This window comes from Sphaerodactylus townsendi, linkage group LG01 (assembly GCF_021028975.2).
Source record: "Sphaerodactylus townsendi isolate TG3544 linkage group LG01, MPM_Stown_v2.3, whole genome shotgun sequence".
Lineage (NCBI taxonomy): Eukaryota > Metazoa > Chordata > Lepidosauria > Squamata > Sphaerodactylidae > Sphaerodactylus > Sphaerodactylus townsendi.
In genome coordinates this window covers 30981125-30996747 of record NC_059425.1, presented here as the reverse complement: position 1 = coordinate 30996747, position 15623 = coordinate 30981125, and the positions used below count along the sequence as shown (strand labels likewise).

General features: G+C 46.2%; 1 protein-coding gene across 1 annotated transcript in view; it reads right to left on the bottom strand.

The window, feature by feature from the left end:
- PTK2B (protein tyrosine kinase 2 beta) overlaps nucleotides 1-15623 on the bottom strand; it is a 103781-nt gene that overhangs the window by 13564 nt on the left and 74594 nt on the right. Inside the window, 13 exon segments of the mRNA XM_048516704.1 lie at nucleotides 494-602; nucleotides 2267-2471; nucleotides 3048-3137; nucleotides 4697-4797; nucleotides 6990-7105; nucleotides 8263-8363; nucleotides 9747-9777; nucleotides 9780-9833; nucleotides 11174-11268; nucleotides 13109-13162; nucleotides 13456-13502; nucleotides 14171-14207; nucleotides 14896-15016. Coding sequence (XP_048372661.1) covers nucleotides 494-602; nucleotides 2267-2471; nucleotides 3048-3137; nucleotides 4697-4797; nucleotides 6990-7105; nucleotides 8263-8363; nucleotides 9747-9777; nucleotides 9780-9833; nucleotides 11174-11268; nucleotides 13109-13162; nucleotides 13456-13502; nucleotides 14171-14207; nucleotides 14896-15016 — 1161 coding nt within the window.

Sequence of the window (15623 nt, the reverse complement as noted above, 5' to 3'; positions counted from 1 at the left end):
AAATCAAAAGCTAAATATAGGTTATGAACATGGGTAGACGTATCACTCAGTTAAGTTGGTAAGGCTGAGAAAGAAGTATTATTACAGAAATTGACAGCTGCTTGTTCTAGATCAGAGAAAAAGAACTAAGATTACCTCAGTGTGTGTGTGTGTGTGTGTCTGTGTGTGTGTGTGTGTGTGTGTGTGTGTATGTGTGTTGATAATAGCTTTTGCTCCAAAAACACTAATTTAAGACAACACTTGTGTTAAATCCTGGGGAATAATTTTAAGATCTGATTAATGTAATTTGAATAATTGAAATTGGGTAAAATGGAAGATCTGGTGTGTTATTCTTGGTACAGCACAAGTTTTGTTGTGAGATTTCGACATTACTAGATCTAGGAGGTTTTCAGGAACCATCCCTCTCTCTGCCACGTTCGTATGAACTTTCACCTTTGAAAACCAAAAGGTGAAATCTTGGCCTGCACTTCCAAGAGGCCTGTGTTCCTCTTACCTTTGGCGGGGGCTCCTGGAAAGAGGCAGGCTCCATGATTTTAGGGGGGCGGTGGCGGTTGTTCCTCTCTTGTTCCCGGGTGATCTCCTTCTCCATCTGGTAAATGTCACTTTTATCAAACAGGGAAGAAAACGGAATAGACCAATTCAGCTTTACAGAACAGCACCATCTGCTGCTTGAAAACTCTCAAAGGGGGCTGTCTGAGCCACAGGGTATCTGAGGCAGCTGCCCCGGGTCCTGCACTAGGGTGCCCACGAGTGCCCCCACCAGCTTGTAGCCAGCTGCCCTAGTCACTGTCTACAAGCTACCATGTCTGATCTCCCGTTCTTCAAGAGATTCCAGCATAATGTAAAGGATATTGACAAGCTGCAGAGCGGTTGGGGATACCCAAGCCTCAGGCAGGAGTGAGAAAGGGCAATCCACTGTAGTTGGTGGTGGAGCTCTGCCTTATACCTGATTACCCTCCCCGTTGCCTGAGTGATTCAGAAGCACCATGTTCATGTTTTGTCCTTGAGCTCTCAACATGGCTTCTGGTCAGTTTTTATCCAAACCAGAGACCACCAAGGGGACGTCACAAGCTTGGTTATTGCTGAACAAAGCCGAATGGACATCAGGCTCAAAGCCTCCTGCCCCAATGCTGGATTTCACAGAAACATCAACCCCTCCCTCAAAGGCACCCCACCCAGGCTGCTATATGCTCAAAGAAGCCACCAGGTTGCAATCAGATCATTCAAGCACGCCTAGATTCAAATCCTGATCTAATGTCACTGGTTGGCTTTGAACAAGTCATTATAACTGGATTTTGTTGCCTCCAGCTGCACCAGGACAACTGGACGAGGCCATGGCTGTGAGAAACAAGCATGGAATGCACCATTGGGTGCACAGTACAGCTCTATGCAGTGGTGTAGCTGGGGTATGTGGAGAGCTGGAGCCCCAGGCACCACTTCCTCAGGGTGCACAGCTGGGCAGGCCCCCCCCCCAAAAAAAACTGGGCATCATCCTAAATTCCGGGGAATTCAGGGCAGAGTGCAGTTGCATGTCAGCAAGTGCAGCTCGCCCCACCCCCTAATCTCCACATAGAGCTTGGGAGCGGGCCAGCAGGGCTCACCCTGCCCCCCATCTCCACATGGAGGTTGGGAGTAGCAAGGACCACAGTCAGGCTCAAATCCACGTGGGGATAAGCCAGCTCGCCCCCACTCCTGATCTCCACATGGAGATGGGGATGGGCCAAGCCCAGCTGGCTCTCCTCTCACTGGCATGCAACTGAGCCCAGGTGGGGTGAGTGGGGCTGGTGTGCCACTGGGGGGAGTGTGCCATTTTATTAAGCTATATCCCTAGCTGCATGAGAATTTCAGAGTTGATCTGGGGAAAAAACCCTTACGTTTCTAGTGGGAAAAATGCCTAATGAAGTTGCAGTATCCATCTGGATTCTGGCTGAATACCATTTAAAAGGAGGATTTAAGTCCTCTAGGTATCTCCCTGCCACTACAGTTTGCTTTGGGACTCTTTTAATTCCTGCTGCTTAAAAAAAAATAATGGAAGATACCCTGAATGCACCCATTGTGGCTAAGAGGGGAACGGATGTTTTTTAAAATACAGCCACAACCTGAGTGAAGCAAAATTGGAAGCCACTGTAAAGTTATGCAGAACAAGAGGAAATCATGTAATCATGCCTACTTTATGTACAAGCTATTGAATTCGGAGTTCTGAGGCTGCAACTTTTGGCCTGTAAAACCAAGAGCTGGCAGTCGCCAGCATTAGCCTCGTGCTTACCTCAAGCTGCAGACCAGCTCCTTGAACTTGGGCCTGTCACTGGGGTCATAATCCCAGCATCGTGTCATCAGGGTGTAGAGGACCGGTGGGCAGGCATCAGGCTTGGGCAGGCGGTCCCCTTTCTCCAGCACCCCAATCACATCTTTATTCTCCAGCCAGAAGAAGGGCTGCTTGCCATAGCTGAGGATTTCCCACATGCAAACGGCTGCAGTAGAAGAAGTCAGGAAGAGAACAGAGCATGCAAAAGTTTCAGATGGGGGACTTAATCAGACTGGGGGCCCAGGCGTTGGTTTGCTTCATGATAACCAAGCAGCGCCCCCTCCCTAAAGACTGGGATCCACATCCACAGGGCTTATTTATCTCCTGAGATCCTGGCAAAGCAGTCAACTTGCACATTTTCTTTTCCTTTTGCAACTTCTACAGAGAGTGGTAGTGAGCAAAATGTGGTATCTGGAGCCATTCCCAGTCATGTCTGAAGGCACAACACGCGGCGCTCCTCACCCACAGATGCCATTCCTTTACACCACATACAGTTCTCATTGTTATTTGTGGCAGGTATCTTGAGTCTTTAAAGGTTGTGTAACAGTCAGAAATTCAACTGGTGAAGCTTCCCCTGTCATTACATCTTTGGGCAGAAAAAAAACCCTGCTGAAGCTTTAAGCGTACACAAGCCGGGCCAGAAAAAGAGGGTGTGAAGGTCATTAGAAGAATGAAGTCTTAAGAAGGAGTAGTTTAAAAAGCCTTAAGAAAGGGCTGGTCCAGCCCCAAAGTTTCCACTCACCAAACATCCACACATCACTGGCAGAGGTGAAACGGCGAAAGTTGATTGACTCCGGTGCCATCCACTTGATGGGCAAGCGAGTCACCGAAGCTGGGTTGCAAAGAGACGAGATCACAATGAGTCAACCAAGAGTCGTCTGTGCCAGGTGGATGCCAGCTCAGTGAGACTTTTTAAATTTTTCATTTCTGGATGTATTAAATCACTTTGCAGCAGCCCTCCGCCCTGCTTCGACTTGTAGGTCCCAGAAATCTTTCCGCAGAATCATGCAGACTAAACCCATGAACCAGCCTTATATCAAGTCAGACTATTGGCCCAGCTAACCCATTGCCATCTGAAGTATTTCAAGGACTTCCACAGAGGTTTTTTTTCTCAGTCTCGTGACTTCCTTTAATATGGAGGTGGCAAAGAGATCAAACCTGGGTCCTCCCAAACCTGAGAGAGCCAGCATGGTCAGGGGCGTATCTGTCAAAAGCAGCACCCAGGGCTAGCACTATGGCTCACCCCGCCCCCAAGCTCCACCTGACAGGAGGTGGAGCTTGGGGGGTGGGGGTGGAGCCAGCAGTATAAAACTGGAGTCCGGTCAGACCAAGTGCTCAATTTGATGCTGGGCTCAGCCTGGCTGGGTGGAGCTTTAAACTGCAGACCTAGACAAGCGGAGCCCAGCGTCAAACAGGCAGTGGAATCTAGTTGAGTGCTGACCAAGTTCAGCATTCAACTGTACCCCGGCCCACTAATTCCAGTGGAATCTGGGGGGGGGGGCAAGGTCGCTTCCAGAGGCTGTATGGTGTGGGCTGGTGAATATGCCCTTGCCCCACCCTAAATACTCCTCTGAACAAGGTGTTGTTGTTAAGACCGGCAGCTCTAATCTGGAGAACGGGGTTTGATTCCCCACTCCTCCACATGAATGGCAAACTCTTACTGGTGAACTGGATTTGTTTCCCCACTTCTACACATGAAGCCTTCTGGGTGATTTTGGGTGAGTCACAGTTCTCTCAAGAACTCTCTCAGCCCCACCTACCTCACAAGGTGTCTGTTGTTGGGAAGGAAAGGGAAAGCAATTGTAAGAGAAAAATGGGGTATAAATCCAAACTGTTCTTCTGCTGTTTACATGTTGGGCCATCCCCAAATCAGCAAATGCCAGTGAGAGCCAGCATAATGTAATGGTTAAAAAGACAGAATAATTTTAACCATTCAAATTCCTGCTCACCATGAAGCTCACTTGGTGACCTTTGGCCAGTTGCTTTATTCCAACCTAATCCACCTGCCAAGGTTTTTTGCTGGAAAAATGGAGAGTGGAAGAACCATACGCACCACCCTGAGCTTCTTGGGGGAAGAGTGGGATGTTAAAAATCTACTAAATGATTACATAGATACAATTTTACATTTCCAAACGAGGCTGCAAAATATACCTAAGCTGCACAAAAGAGTTTAACACATATAAAAACGTGATGCTACTGAATTACACCATCTAGCTCAGTAGAGTATACTCTGCCTGGCAGTGGTTCTCCAGTCTCACAGAAGGTGGTTGCTCCTAGACTACCTGCCTTGGATCTTCTCAATTGAACATTTCAGACACCGAGCCAAGGACTTTTCCCATATGGTGTGTTCAAATGTAGTTCGGTCCCCCACCGCACTGGACTCTTACTTACCTTTGTAATACTCATCATCCTCAATGTATCGAGACAGCCCAAAATCTCCCAATTTGACACATTCGGGAGAAGCTACCAGGATGTTCCTGACAGCAATGTCCCTGCAGATAACAAATTGAGAAGGTCACGTTCCACCTTGGGGAAGTTGGTTAGTTCTGGGACAAGACATATGAACAGGTGAGTGGGGATGCATGGGCCGTAGGGTACCTGAACATGATCACCCAAAGCCTGCATCACCACCCATCCATGCTGAGGTTCTAGATTTGTGCTCCAGTAATGCTGGACCTACCACCATATACACTGTCCCACCCCAAAGAGCATTGTGTTCTGCAAATAACAACTTGTTGGTAGTCTCCAGCCCCCAAAGAGCTTTCTTGGCTCTGGCCCCAGCCTGGTGGAACGCTCTGTCAAATGAGACCAGGGCCTGTAAGATGGAGTCTCAGTGAGTACTCTTGCTGATGCACTCTGGACCAATTGCAGTTTCCAGAGAAGTCTCAAGGGCAGGCCAACACAGAGGGAGTTACAGTAATCTAGCCTGGAAGTTCACTGTGGCAAGGTCAGTGCAGAACAGATCGGGACAGTGCAGGACAGATAGGAGACCAACTACTTAGTCTGCTTAGTCTGGAGGAGATGAGAAAAGGCCAATTTGGCTGTATGTGTGACATGGGCTTCCATAGATAAGGAGGACCCTAAGATCACACCCAGGCTTTTCACTGAAGAGGGAGGTGTCAAAGCCGCCCTGTCCAAAACTGGCAGTTTGAACCCATGCTCTGGCACACATTGGCTCAGCCACAGGACCTCTGTCTCCATTGAATTTAGTTTCAGTCTGCTCTGACGCAACCATCTTGCCTCCTTTGGCCTCCTTGGGATAACTCCTTGCTGTAGAGAGAGATAATGATTATTTCTAGCAGGGGGGCTGACATTTCATCACCAGCCATGACAGGCATGGATCAAGGAGGCAGGGGGCAGGCTTCACAGCCACTAGCATCTGGTCAACATCAGCCTCAGAGAGCAGGCTGAAATGGTCCAGTTGTGACCCTGAAGATAGCCAAGAGGCCTCCAGTTCATTCACTGTATCCAAGGATGCCAGGAGGACACAGTGAAGCATCAAGACTTTATCTGCAAAAGAGCTCACAAATGCCTCACAGCTAATAGCCAAATCACTAATAAGTTTTGATCCCATAGGAAGGGTTGTTAAAGGCTGAATTAGACAATTGTGTTAGGTGAGAGCTTGTGGGTGCAATGGAGGCCACATAGAATTGTTTCTTTGTGGTCTTCACTGCCATCTCATAGGATTTCATAAACATCCCATAAGATGTACTTGTGGCTTCATTATGAGCACGCTGCCAAACCTGGTCTAGGCATCTCAGTTCCTGTTTCATTATTCGTAGCTTCTCAGTATACCAGGGAGGTGGGTTGGCCCAGGAACAGAGAAGAAGTTGAGGAGCAATGGCTTTAGAGAGCCAGGCATTCCAGTCCTCTACCAGCTCATCAAGGGAACTGTCAGTCAGACTAGGGCCCTGAAGAACATTCCAGAAGCCAAGTGGATCCATAAGTCTCCAAGGACAGGCATAATCAAGCCCTTTGCCTAAGTAGTACGGGGTAGTGATATCCCCCCAGGTCTTCAGGACAAAGTGGTCAGACCACGGCACCTCCTCAGAGGAAATTAAGTCCACATTTATCCCAAAGCCAAAGATCAATTCCAGTGTGTGCCTTGCTTGGTGTATGGGGCCCACATCAACCAAGGACATTCAATTTCTACCCCATCCTCGTCTGACAAGTCAGGTTCAGGGTGGCTTACAACATGACGTAGCAATTTAAAAACACATACTTAACAATTAAAATCTCATTAGCATAAAACTCCGTGGAGCTCTAGCACAAACGAAAATGGGAGGCCAGTAAAGGGACAACTGAACACTAATTAACCAAAGAAAAAATGGCAACAGAAAAGGGGAAAAGGAAAGGAAAAGTGGAAAGTGAGGCCAGTTAGAGGGAACCATTGCTGTCCTCAACCACAGGCGTGGCAGAACAACTCTGCCTTACAGGCTCCGCAAAATTGCATCAAGTCTTGCAGGGTCCAGATCTCATTTGACAGAGAGTGTCACCAGGCCTGGGCTAGAATGCTGGAAAAACCCTGGCTCTGGTTGCAGACATCCAGATGTATAGCTCTGGTGGTAACATGGTGGTGCAGAGGTGCTTATGGAGGGTCTTTTATAAGTTTATTTGTAACAATGGAAACATGCCTCCATGTACCACCCTGCAGAGCCCCACTACTTCTGAGTCATTCTTGTACCTATGCACGCAGTTGATGGCCTCCAGGTACGCCATGGCCTTGCCAACCTGCAAGGTGTACAGGATGAGGGTGAGAACTTTCAGGGAAGCCTTGTTCTGTTCGAGGTAGTGTCCCAGCTATTGAGGGGAGAGGAAAACTCAAGTCAGGGATGGCTCGGACTCCCAATTCTATTCCTTCCATCCAAAGAAGCTCCCTCCCCTCCTTTGAGATGCTAAAAAGATTGTCTATTATTTCAAAACCCAAGTAATGAAATTAAGACAGCTGGAAAAAGACAAAGATAGGTGATGTCAAATTTACAGATCTCCCCCACCCCTTTAATACGATAGTTCTTTTTTAAAAAATAGAACAATTACTTAAGAAGCAACTTGCTTTCTCTAGTCTAGGGGAGCAATGGGAATGGCAGTTTAGTAACAGGGTTGTCAGCATTCTTGTTAAACTGCAGTTCTAAAGATTCCTTGGAAGGAAGCCACGACAGCTCAACAGATAGGAAACTCCATATAAGATGCTGTGCAGACCGACATCATTACCCCACTCCTCACCCATTGACTGTGGTGCAATTAGACCACAGTAGCTTGGCACAGGACTGCGCTGTTAATAATGTAGATTAGATTTAGTAAACCTAAAATAAGAACTATAGCAGGCTACACAATAAGTAAGTAGGTAATGAATCCTAAGAACCAGTAGTACAAATACTACATCTATAATTTAATAAATGCATGCAAGGGTGAAGATTTTTTTGATTTTTGCACTATAACTGTTTTTCTGTGATTAGATTTAGTAGCCAGTTTACAGGACTCAGTAACAGAGATCCGCATGCTGGAAAATAACTCAAAGTTTCTGTACAGAAATCTGCTCTTGTAGAAAAGGGCAGCATCGGGAGGGGAGGCACGTGAGTCTCTTGCCCTGCATGCTGCCAAACAGATTATCGGCCTTGTCAGATTTAATAGCACTGGTTAATATCTCAGTCTCCAGTCGCGGTTAATCCTTATATTCCAGAGTTGCAGGACTGAGCATCAGCCCTGCCAGCAATTGGCCAATTGGCCAATTGCTGGCAGGGGCTGATGGGAATTGTAGTCCATAACTTCTGGAGTGCCAAAGGTTCACCACCACGGTTTTATGCAAAGGGAGAAAGCTGGTACCTAATTCTGCTCAGGCATCCTCTTTCCTATCAGGTGTTCTCATCCAGCTGCTCCAGGCATTATCCAACTTGGTTTCCATTTACATTCTAGTAAATTCCATCACCAATATGCATGATGAAAGCTGTGTACCTCACCTCTCCATAAGGGTACAGCTCCATTACAATCCATGTTGGATCATCTTCTGTGATTCCAATGAGCTTCACGATGTGGGGGTGGTCCATCTTCTTCATCAGCACTGAGGAAAGACATTATCAGAATGTTATCCTTTCCAGAGCAAACCTAGCTCATAAGGTCTCTTGTGCCCTGTGCCCCATTCCTATGGGCATCCCTCCCTCCTCGGAGGAGAACCTACTGGAGGTCCCTGCCCTGAAAGATATCTGGCTGGCCTTGACGAGGTGGAACAGGCTCCCTAAAGAGACCAGGGTCCTGCAGGACTTGCAAAGTTTCCCCAGGGCCTGTAAAACGGACCTGTTCCGCCAGGTTTTTGGCCAGTCAGGTTGATTAGTAGATCCTTATAACTTGCAAATGAAAAACGTGCAAATGAACTGAAAGTACAGAAAAGCATGGCAGCATGTGAGAGTTAATTTTAGAAATTCTTCTAGCTAGAGCAGAATTAGGGGAGGAGTGAAATGTGGCACGGAGCTAATTTCTAGGGGGAAGGGAATGAAAACAGGAAAAACTGCTCATTCCTAATTAATACTTCATATCTTCCATGTTTTTGCAGCAGCAAGCAAAGGGTATGTTTGTATAACACCTGAAGTCTACAACCAAGGGTAACTGTGAAAAGGTTCCTCATTAATTATTTTTATTATTACACATTATTATTAATTATCTTTATTATTATACATTGAGAAAGACTCTGTATGCTGCATTCATTTCTTTACAATACGAAGTCTTCCACTTCTGTTCTTTTGGCTAAAGATAATCTTTCAGAAAGGAGCTTGGCTTGGATCAGGAGTGGCTGTTTGGTAACCTGAACAAGACCCTGCCCCCTCCTCCCCCAAAAAACCGTGTTGGCATTTTTCATGGGTTTTTCATCCCCCAAAAAGGTGGCAATAAAAAGGAGCTGAGAAGTCAGATCTTGGAACTGCTGATTTTGGGGGCATTTTTCAGGCCCGTTCAGCCCTTTGCCTTACAAAGAAAAGAAAATCCCTCTCTCCTCTCCCGCCCTTCCCTGCAGCCTAGCCAGGTGCAGTGTTGTACAGTGCCATCCTAAGCAGAGTCACGTTGACTTCAACCGACTTACAAGGGTGTTAACTCTGCTTCAGACTTAACAGGGTTTATGTGCATGCATGTTTTGGTAGGCGCTGGAATTAGAGATCAAACAGCAGCTGGGAGGAAAAACTCTGCAGTTTTGGAGGCCTGTAACTTCCCCACCTCTGAGCTATAGGTTTCTTCAGCCACTCCCAAGGCATTCTATAGAACCGTGGTGGCGAACCTTTTGCACTCCAGATTGGCCATGCTGGCAGGGGTTGATGGGAATTGTAGTCCATGAACATCTGGAGTGCAAAAGGTTCGGCACCACTGCTATAGAATCTCACTGGGGCATCTTATTTGGGCAACAGGTTCCAGGGACAGGGTGCTATTATTTCATGGTTTCAAAAGAGAACCCACGTACCAGCTTCACTCATGAACTTCTCCTTATTTTCTCTGCAGTGCAGTCCTTCTTGCAGGTCTTCACAGCCACAGCTATCCGGTCCCCCTTCTGAAACAAGAAGCAGGCCCAAGGGGATGTGATCAACTGATGCTCTGTGGAAGATGCCACACAGTTTGCTGGCTTCTGTTAAAATTCAGCCTTATTCTGGAAAGGAATCCTTTGTTTGGCCAGTAGTGCACAGGCTCATTTTCAGGTGTACAGGAATAGGATAAAACCAAAGTTCCACCCCATTCCCAACAGCATCCAACCACACACTTCCATGAAGCTCACAACATTCCCCACTTTTACAACTTGTCTTCAGAGGTATACTGCCCCTGAACCTGGAGAACCTCTTTAGCTTATATGCCTGACAGCCACTGATAAATCTTCTCTTTCCTGACCCTCTTCAGCCCCATGCAGCTATTACCAATTTTTGTGGCAGCATGTTCCAGAAGCATATTGTGTGCCTTGTGAAGAAGTATTTCCTTTCTTCCAGCCCATCAATTTTATTAAGCAACATGGAGTTCTACTGTTTGGAGAGGAGGAGAACAAAGGTCCTTTCTGTACGGGCCAATAAACTTGGCATAACAACAGTAAAAAATCTGTTGTGGGTGGGAACTTTGCATGGTTCCTGCCCCTAATGTGAGTCTGCCCCTTGTTATTTCCCCCAAAACGGATTATTCAAGAATTGCATTATCCACAATTCTTTTTTTAAATCCCAGGTTGCATCTGCTTTTGAGCGAACAGCTGGGCAGGGAGGCGCTTTTTTGGGCTGTGTGTTTCTTTAAAAAATTTTTCCAGGTGCCCATCTCCATAGGCGCACAGGTGCAAAGGGTCGTAACATCAGACAGCATGGCCGTGGAGATTCACTTGTGCATGCCTGCAGAGCTAACGCATTGACAGGAGGTGGCACAGAAAGACACGCCCATGTAAGGCATGCTTCCAGCCAATAATTGCTTAAGCTAATTATGAGGCGGCCAGCTATGTGAACGGCCCAGGGCCATGCTGGATTCATTTATCCCGGCTGCAACCTGCTTTAGCTTTGCTGTGAGGAAAGGGCCAAACTCTATCTACTTTCTCTGCATCGTGATTTGTTTTCCAAAACTCTACTGAAGCTGTCTCTTCCCACCCCTGTCTTAGTTGTTTTCCCCACCCTGCACAGTTAAAAGCTCCAATCTTCTGGCCTTTCCTCCTAGGGCTCCAAAACAAGAATAATTTCATTTGGCCTCTTAACCCCTCTCACCAAATAAAGGGGCAGGAAGACAGAAGGTCTAGATTTAAAGTCTGTTTACCAGCAATTCTTCCTTATCAGACTGAGGGGGATGAACCACAGCCTCTATCTGCCATGTCAAACCCTCTCCCACGCATCAGGACTGTTTGGTGCTGGGGGACATCTGCTCTGAACTCACCTCATTAGTGTAACTGCCTTCATAGACTTCTCCAAAGAAGCCCTCTCCCAGGATCCGGCCCAGAACCACATCTTCCCGAGAGATCATGTACGGCACTGCTGGCCAAGAAAATAAGCCATTAGGGCCACTGTTGAAATAAAGGTGTTTTGGGCTCATTCTGGCCCCTTCCGCACATGCAGAATGGTGCACTTTCAACCCACTTTCAATGCATTTTGAAGCTGGATATTACTGTGCGGAACAGCAAAATCCACTTGCAAACCATTGTAAAAGTGGATTGTATGTGCATTATTCTGCATGTGCAGAAGGAGCCTCTGAGTCCACAAATAGATTCTACATTTTATTTCTGCTCCAGCTTTATACATATAAAACCCATGGAATCATTCTCTAACTTACAGTGTGGGACTAGTATGTGAAGCTTAAGGTTGCCAACAGCTTGGAGAAAAAAGTGCCCTGCTTACTTAATGGAGGCTTAATGAGGTAACCTCTCTGCCATGAAAAGCATCAGCCGCTGTTTCCATATATTAGCTTTTTTAAGGGGCAGAACATTTTCTTTCTCCAGGCTGTTGGCAACCTTTTTTTGTGCTAGTCCCCATTTTCAAGAAAGCCTGAGGACATTATTGGTTTGCTTGGAACCACTGATGGCCTCCTGGGAGAAGCAGGTTGTTTGCTAGAGCAGTAAGTCAGTTCTCCAGATGGATTGACATATCATCCCCTGCCAGCATGATGCTGGCAGGGAATGATGGGAACTGTAGTCCATAACATCTGGAGGGCCGCGAGTTTGACACCTGTGGTTAGTGGATTAGGCAGAATGCTTATTTAGCAGCTAGAAGCTTATTGTATATGCCTGTTCCTTGTTTGAGAGTCTATCCTTTGCGCTCTCTAATCAATAAACTTATTTGATTTATTAAACAGAAGTGAAGTCCTCTGGTTTTGTACGTGGTCTCACCCCAGACATGAACTTTAAAGTCTGGGTAGCGTGGCCGGTCAGTCATGGAATCTACCAACCTTAAACAAATAGGGCAAAGCCCCTCCGGCTCGTCTATTTCTGTGGCAGTTGTGATCAGCACTCAGAACAGGGTTTAAGGGGAGGCTTGAACCATACAGCAGATTTGGGGGGCTTTCCTTCAGATGAATGCGGAAGGGAACCTCTTCTTCCCTGCTTCAAATGATTTCAAGCCATAGTATTATATATTCGAAATAATTGCTTAGTTGGTACCTATAGTATAGAGGGTAGGAATAATGTGAGTGATTACGGTACAGGTATGGCTAACTAGTCAATATCTTGAGCCACCCAAGGATGAAGGGCCATTCCGAAAAGAGCCTATTATTTGCTGGTGTGGGGAGAGGGCTTATCGACCAAGCGATTAGTTATTGGTGGTGAACACTGTGGGAGAGAGATGAGGCTTAATACCTTTCGGCTCTGTATATGGACATGTTTGGTCCTATATAAGTTTCCCTAAAACATCAGTAGCTGAATTGGGCCATTTTATATGCAGCACCTCAGCCTGAAAGTTAGGACAGTTTTTGTCTGATGTTGATCAGCCATTAATAAACCAGTTTTACTCATATGCAAATGTCTTGTGTTCACTTCAGGTATGGATGTGATTTAAAATACTCTTTCAAACCTGCCGTTAGCTCTGAGTGGGGGAGGAGGCATGTGCAGGAGCTTGGAGCTGTAATTTTTCCACATCTACCTTGGATGCGACACTTTAAATCACTGAAGAGACAACAGGGGAAGGGGTTCAATAACACACACACACCCCCCAAGGTCAGAAGTTTCTCCCCCAGTCTTGACAGAAGAAGCTCAAGGTTTGCAAGTAGATTTTTTAAAAACACAATCCTGATTTTTAAATCCGGATTGTGATTCTCTGGCATCATGTCCACTTATACTGAACCGCAGAGGTGCAGGGTTTATATTAAGGGGACAGCACCTACCTCCAGATTTGGGTCGGGAAGCTTCATCTGGAATCTCAGCATAAATATCTGAATCTGTGGGAGAAAAGCACCAATTCGATTACCTTTCACTAACAACCCCACCCCCTTCAAGCAGCACTTTCAACTTCTTGTCTCATATTCAGCAGGTTATGCTGCTCCCCAATATTCTGCTCCAAATTCTGCACTGGTGTCCATCACTAAAGAGGGATGCAAGCTGTACTTGCAACTTAAGGCCATGCTAGCCAATGGGACATTCAGAACTCTTCAATTTGGAATCCAAGAGCCATCTACCCCAATTCCATTAACTGTATAGCAGAAGGGGAGACACCCCCCCCCCCACAACTCACCTCCACTGATGCTGTCTGTCAGAGTTGACTTTCTGTCTTCTATGTGCCTGAGGGCAGAAAGAGGAACAGGAATACATATATGGATTTGCCCATCTTCTGCCCTATCCCCTAATTCCAGTCACTGCAAACAGCACATGATCTTTCTTCTGTGGACAGGCTGATGCAAAACAAGGAAATCTTTCTCCCTGTCCACAGGTGTGTGTGTTTAGACTCTAGAGGGTTTCCCATGGGAGATTTCTGAAGTGGACTGTTTGGAGTTTCTAAAGTGGACTGTTTGGAGTTGGAATAAGGCTGTGGTATGTAAGAACATAAGAACTGCTCCTTGGAGGAGACTATAGATTAGCCCAGTATGCTGTTTCCACTAGTGGCAATCAGGTGCCTCCTGGAAGTTCAAATAAGACCTGAAGGCAACAGCCATCCCCTCTAGTTTGCTACCAGCATCTGGACCTCAGAAGATGAATACTTTGGAACCTAGAAGTTCCACGTGGTTACCATGGCTTACAGGACTTGAGGGACCAGGCTTGTTTTCCACAGTGAATGAAGGTCATTTTTCAGGGAATCAAAGCACTGGTTTTTAGCCGAGCATCTGGAAAAGTGATTTGGTGGCCAGGTGAGGGATTGTCTTCCTGCTTCCCTGTTTATGGTCAAGACTTGAGAGGCCAGGCTTGGCCATGCGTGAACACAGAATGGATCTGGCAATACCCATCTGACTTACTGTATTGGGACTTGAGGCAGGCTGATCCTCTCATTCTCTGTGAAGAAGGAAGAAAATGTACATCAGGAGAGCACTTAAAATCTCAGGAGGCTTCTGCAGTTGCAACTCATTCATTCTGCTGGTGATGGGATGCCATGTCTATATCCTGGCTAACTTACACTCCCTTCCCTTTGGCTACTTGGGCTGGAAGCAGACATTCATGCAGGGATGTCAGTAGAAAGGTCCCCCCCCCCCCCTTATCCACTGCAACAAATGAACCATTACCTGTAAAAATGGTTGCCCTGGATAGCTGCCTGTAACTACCTAAATTCAAAACAACTGCACAACATTTTGGCCAAACTCGAAATGTTTGAATTTTATTATTTCCCCCATCTCAATTTTATAATTTAATGCTATTCCTTAAATTATATTAATTTTTTTTTTTAAAAACCCATTAAGTATTGTCAAAATTTGATTCTTGACAACTTGTTAATCCTACGGCATCCATTAAATGGGCCTTGGTAAAACAACAACAACATCAGATCTAGAGCATATAAATATGCAGTCTAGGTTGGAAATAGAAGAAATCGACTCCAGAATTTCCATTCCAGACTTGTTCTGCTTGGTTGGCCTCAGAAGTCTCCTCTTCCCTTTTCCTGTTTGTTTCTGTTGCATTTTTTTCTTGCCTCGTTAGTATCTTTTTGGGGAAAGCGGGATATAAATAAACAACACTGAAGGAAGCTCACCTCTGTTTGGACGGATAATGAGAGAGCCGTCCTCTAAGCCTCCCTGCAACCTGCAGTAACCGTCTATCAAGTCAGCCATGTTCTCTGCCTCAGCAAGGGAGTATGTCTTGATCGTCAGGGACTGCCAGATAGCAAAAGGAATGGGTGATTTTTTTTTCAGAATGAAAAGAGCACATGGGTTAGGTCTGTTCAAACTGTTCGTGTGGCCCACCGGCAGCATATCAGGCATGTATGGGCCCTCCAAATTCAAACTGATGCGCTAGTGCTCAATAAGCCCCGCCCCCCCACACATTTTGTGGCTTACACGGTCAAGCCCAGAAAGACAGCTTCCAAAGCAAACATGTTCCTTATCCCTATCAGCACTACGAGTAAAAAAAGTAAGAAATCTTACATTAAGGACCAGCTGTTTTATTGTTCTAAATTGCAGTCAGCTGAAGAAGAAACAAGCCCTATATTGTACAGGTTAAATGTCAAAGTCATGCTTATTCAGCAAGGGTGACTTATAGACGCAAAACCTGACATTTGTTGTACAGTTATGCCTCCCGTGTTATCTCAGCTTCTCTTTATTTATTTTTTAAAAAAACAAGCTTCTAGATCAGTGGTGGCGAACCTATGGCACGGGTGCCAGTGGTGGCGAACTTATGGCACGGGTGCCAGAGGTGGCACTCAGAGCCACTGGCGTAATGTCCATTGGGCAAGGTGGGCAGCTGCCCAGGGCATCACCTTGT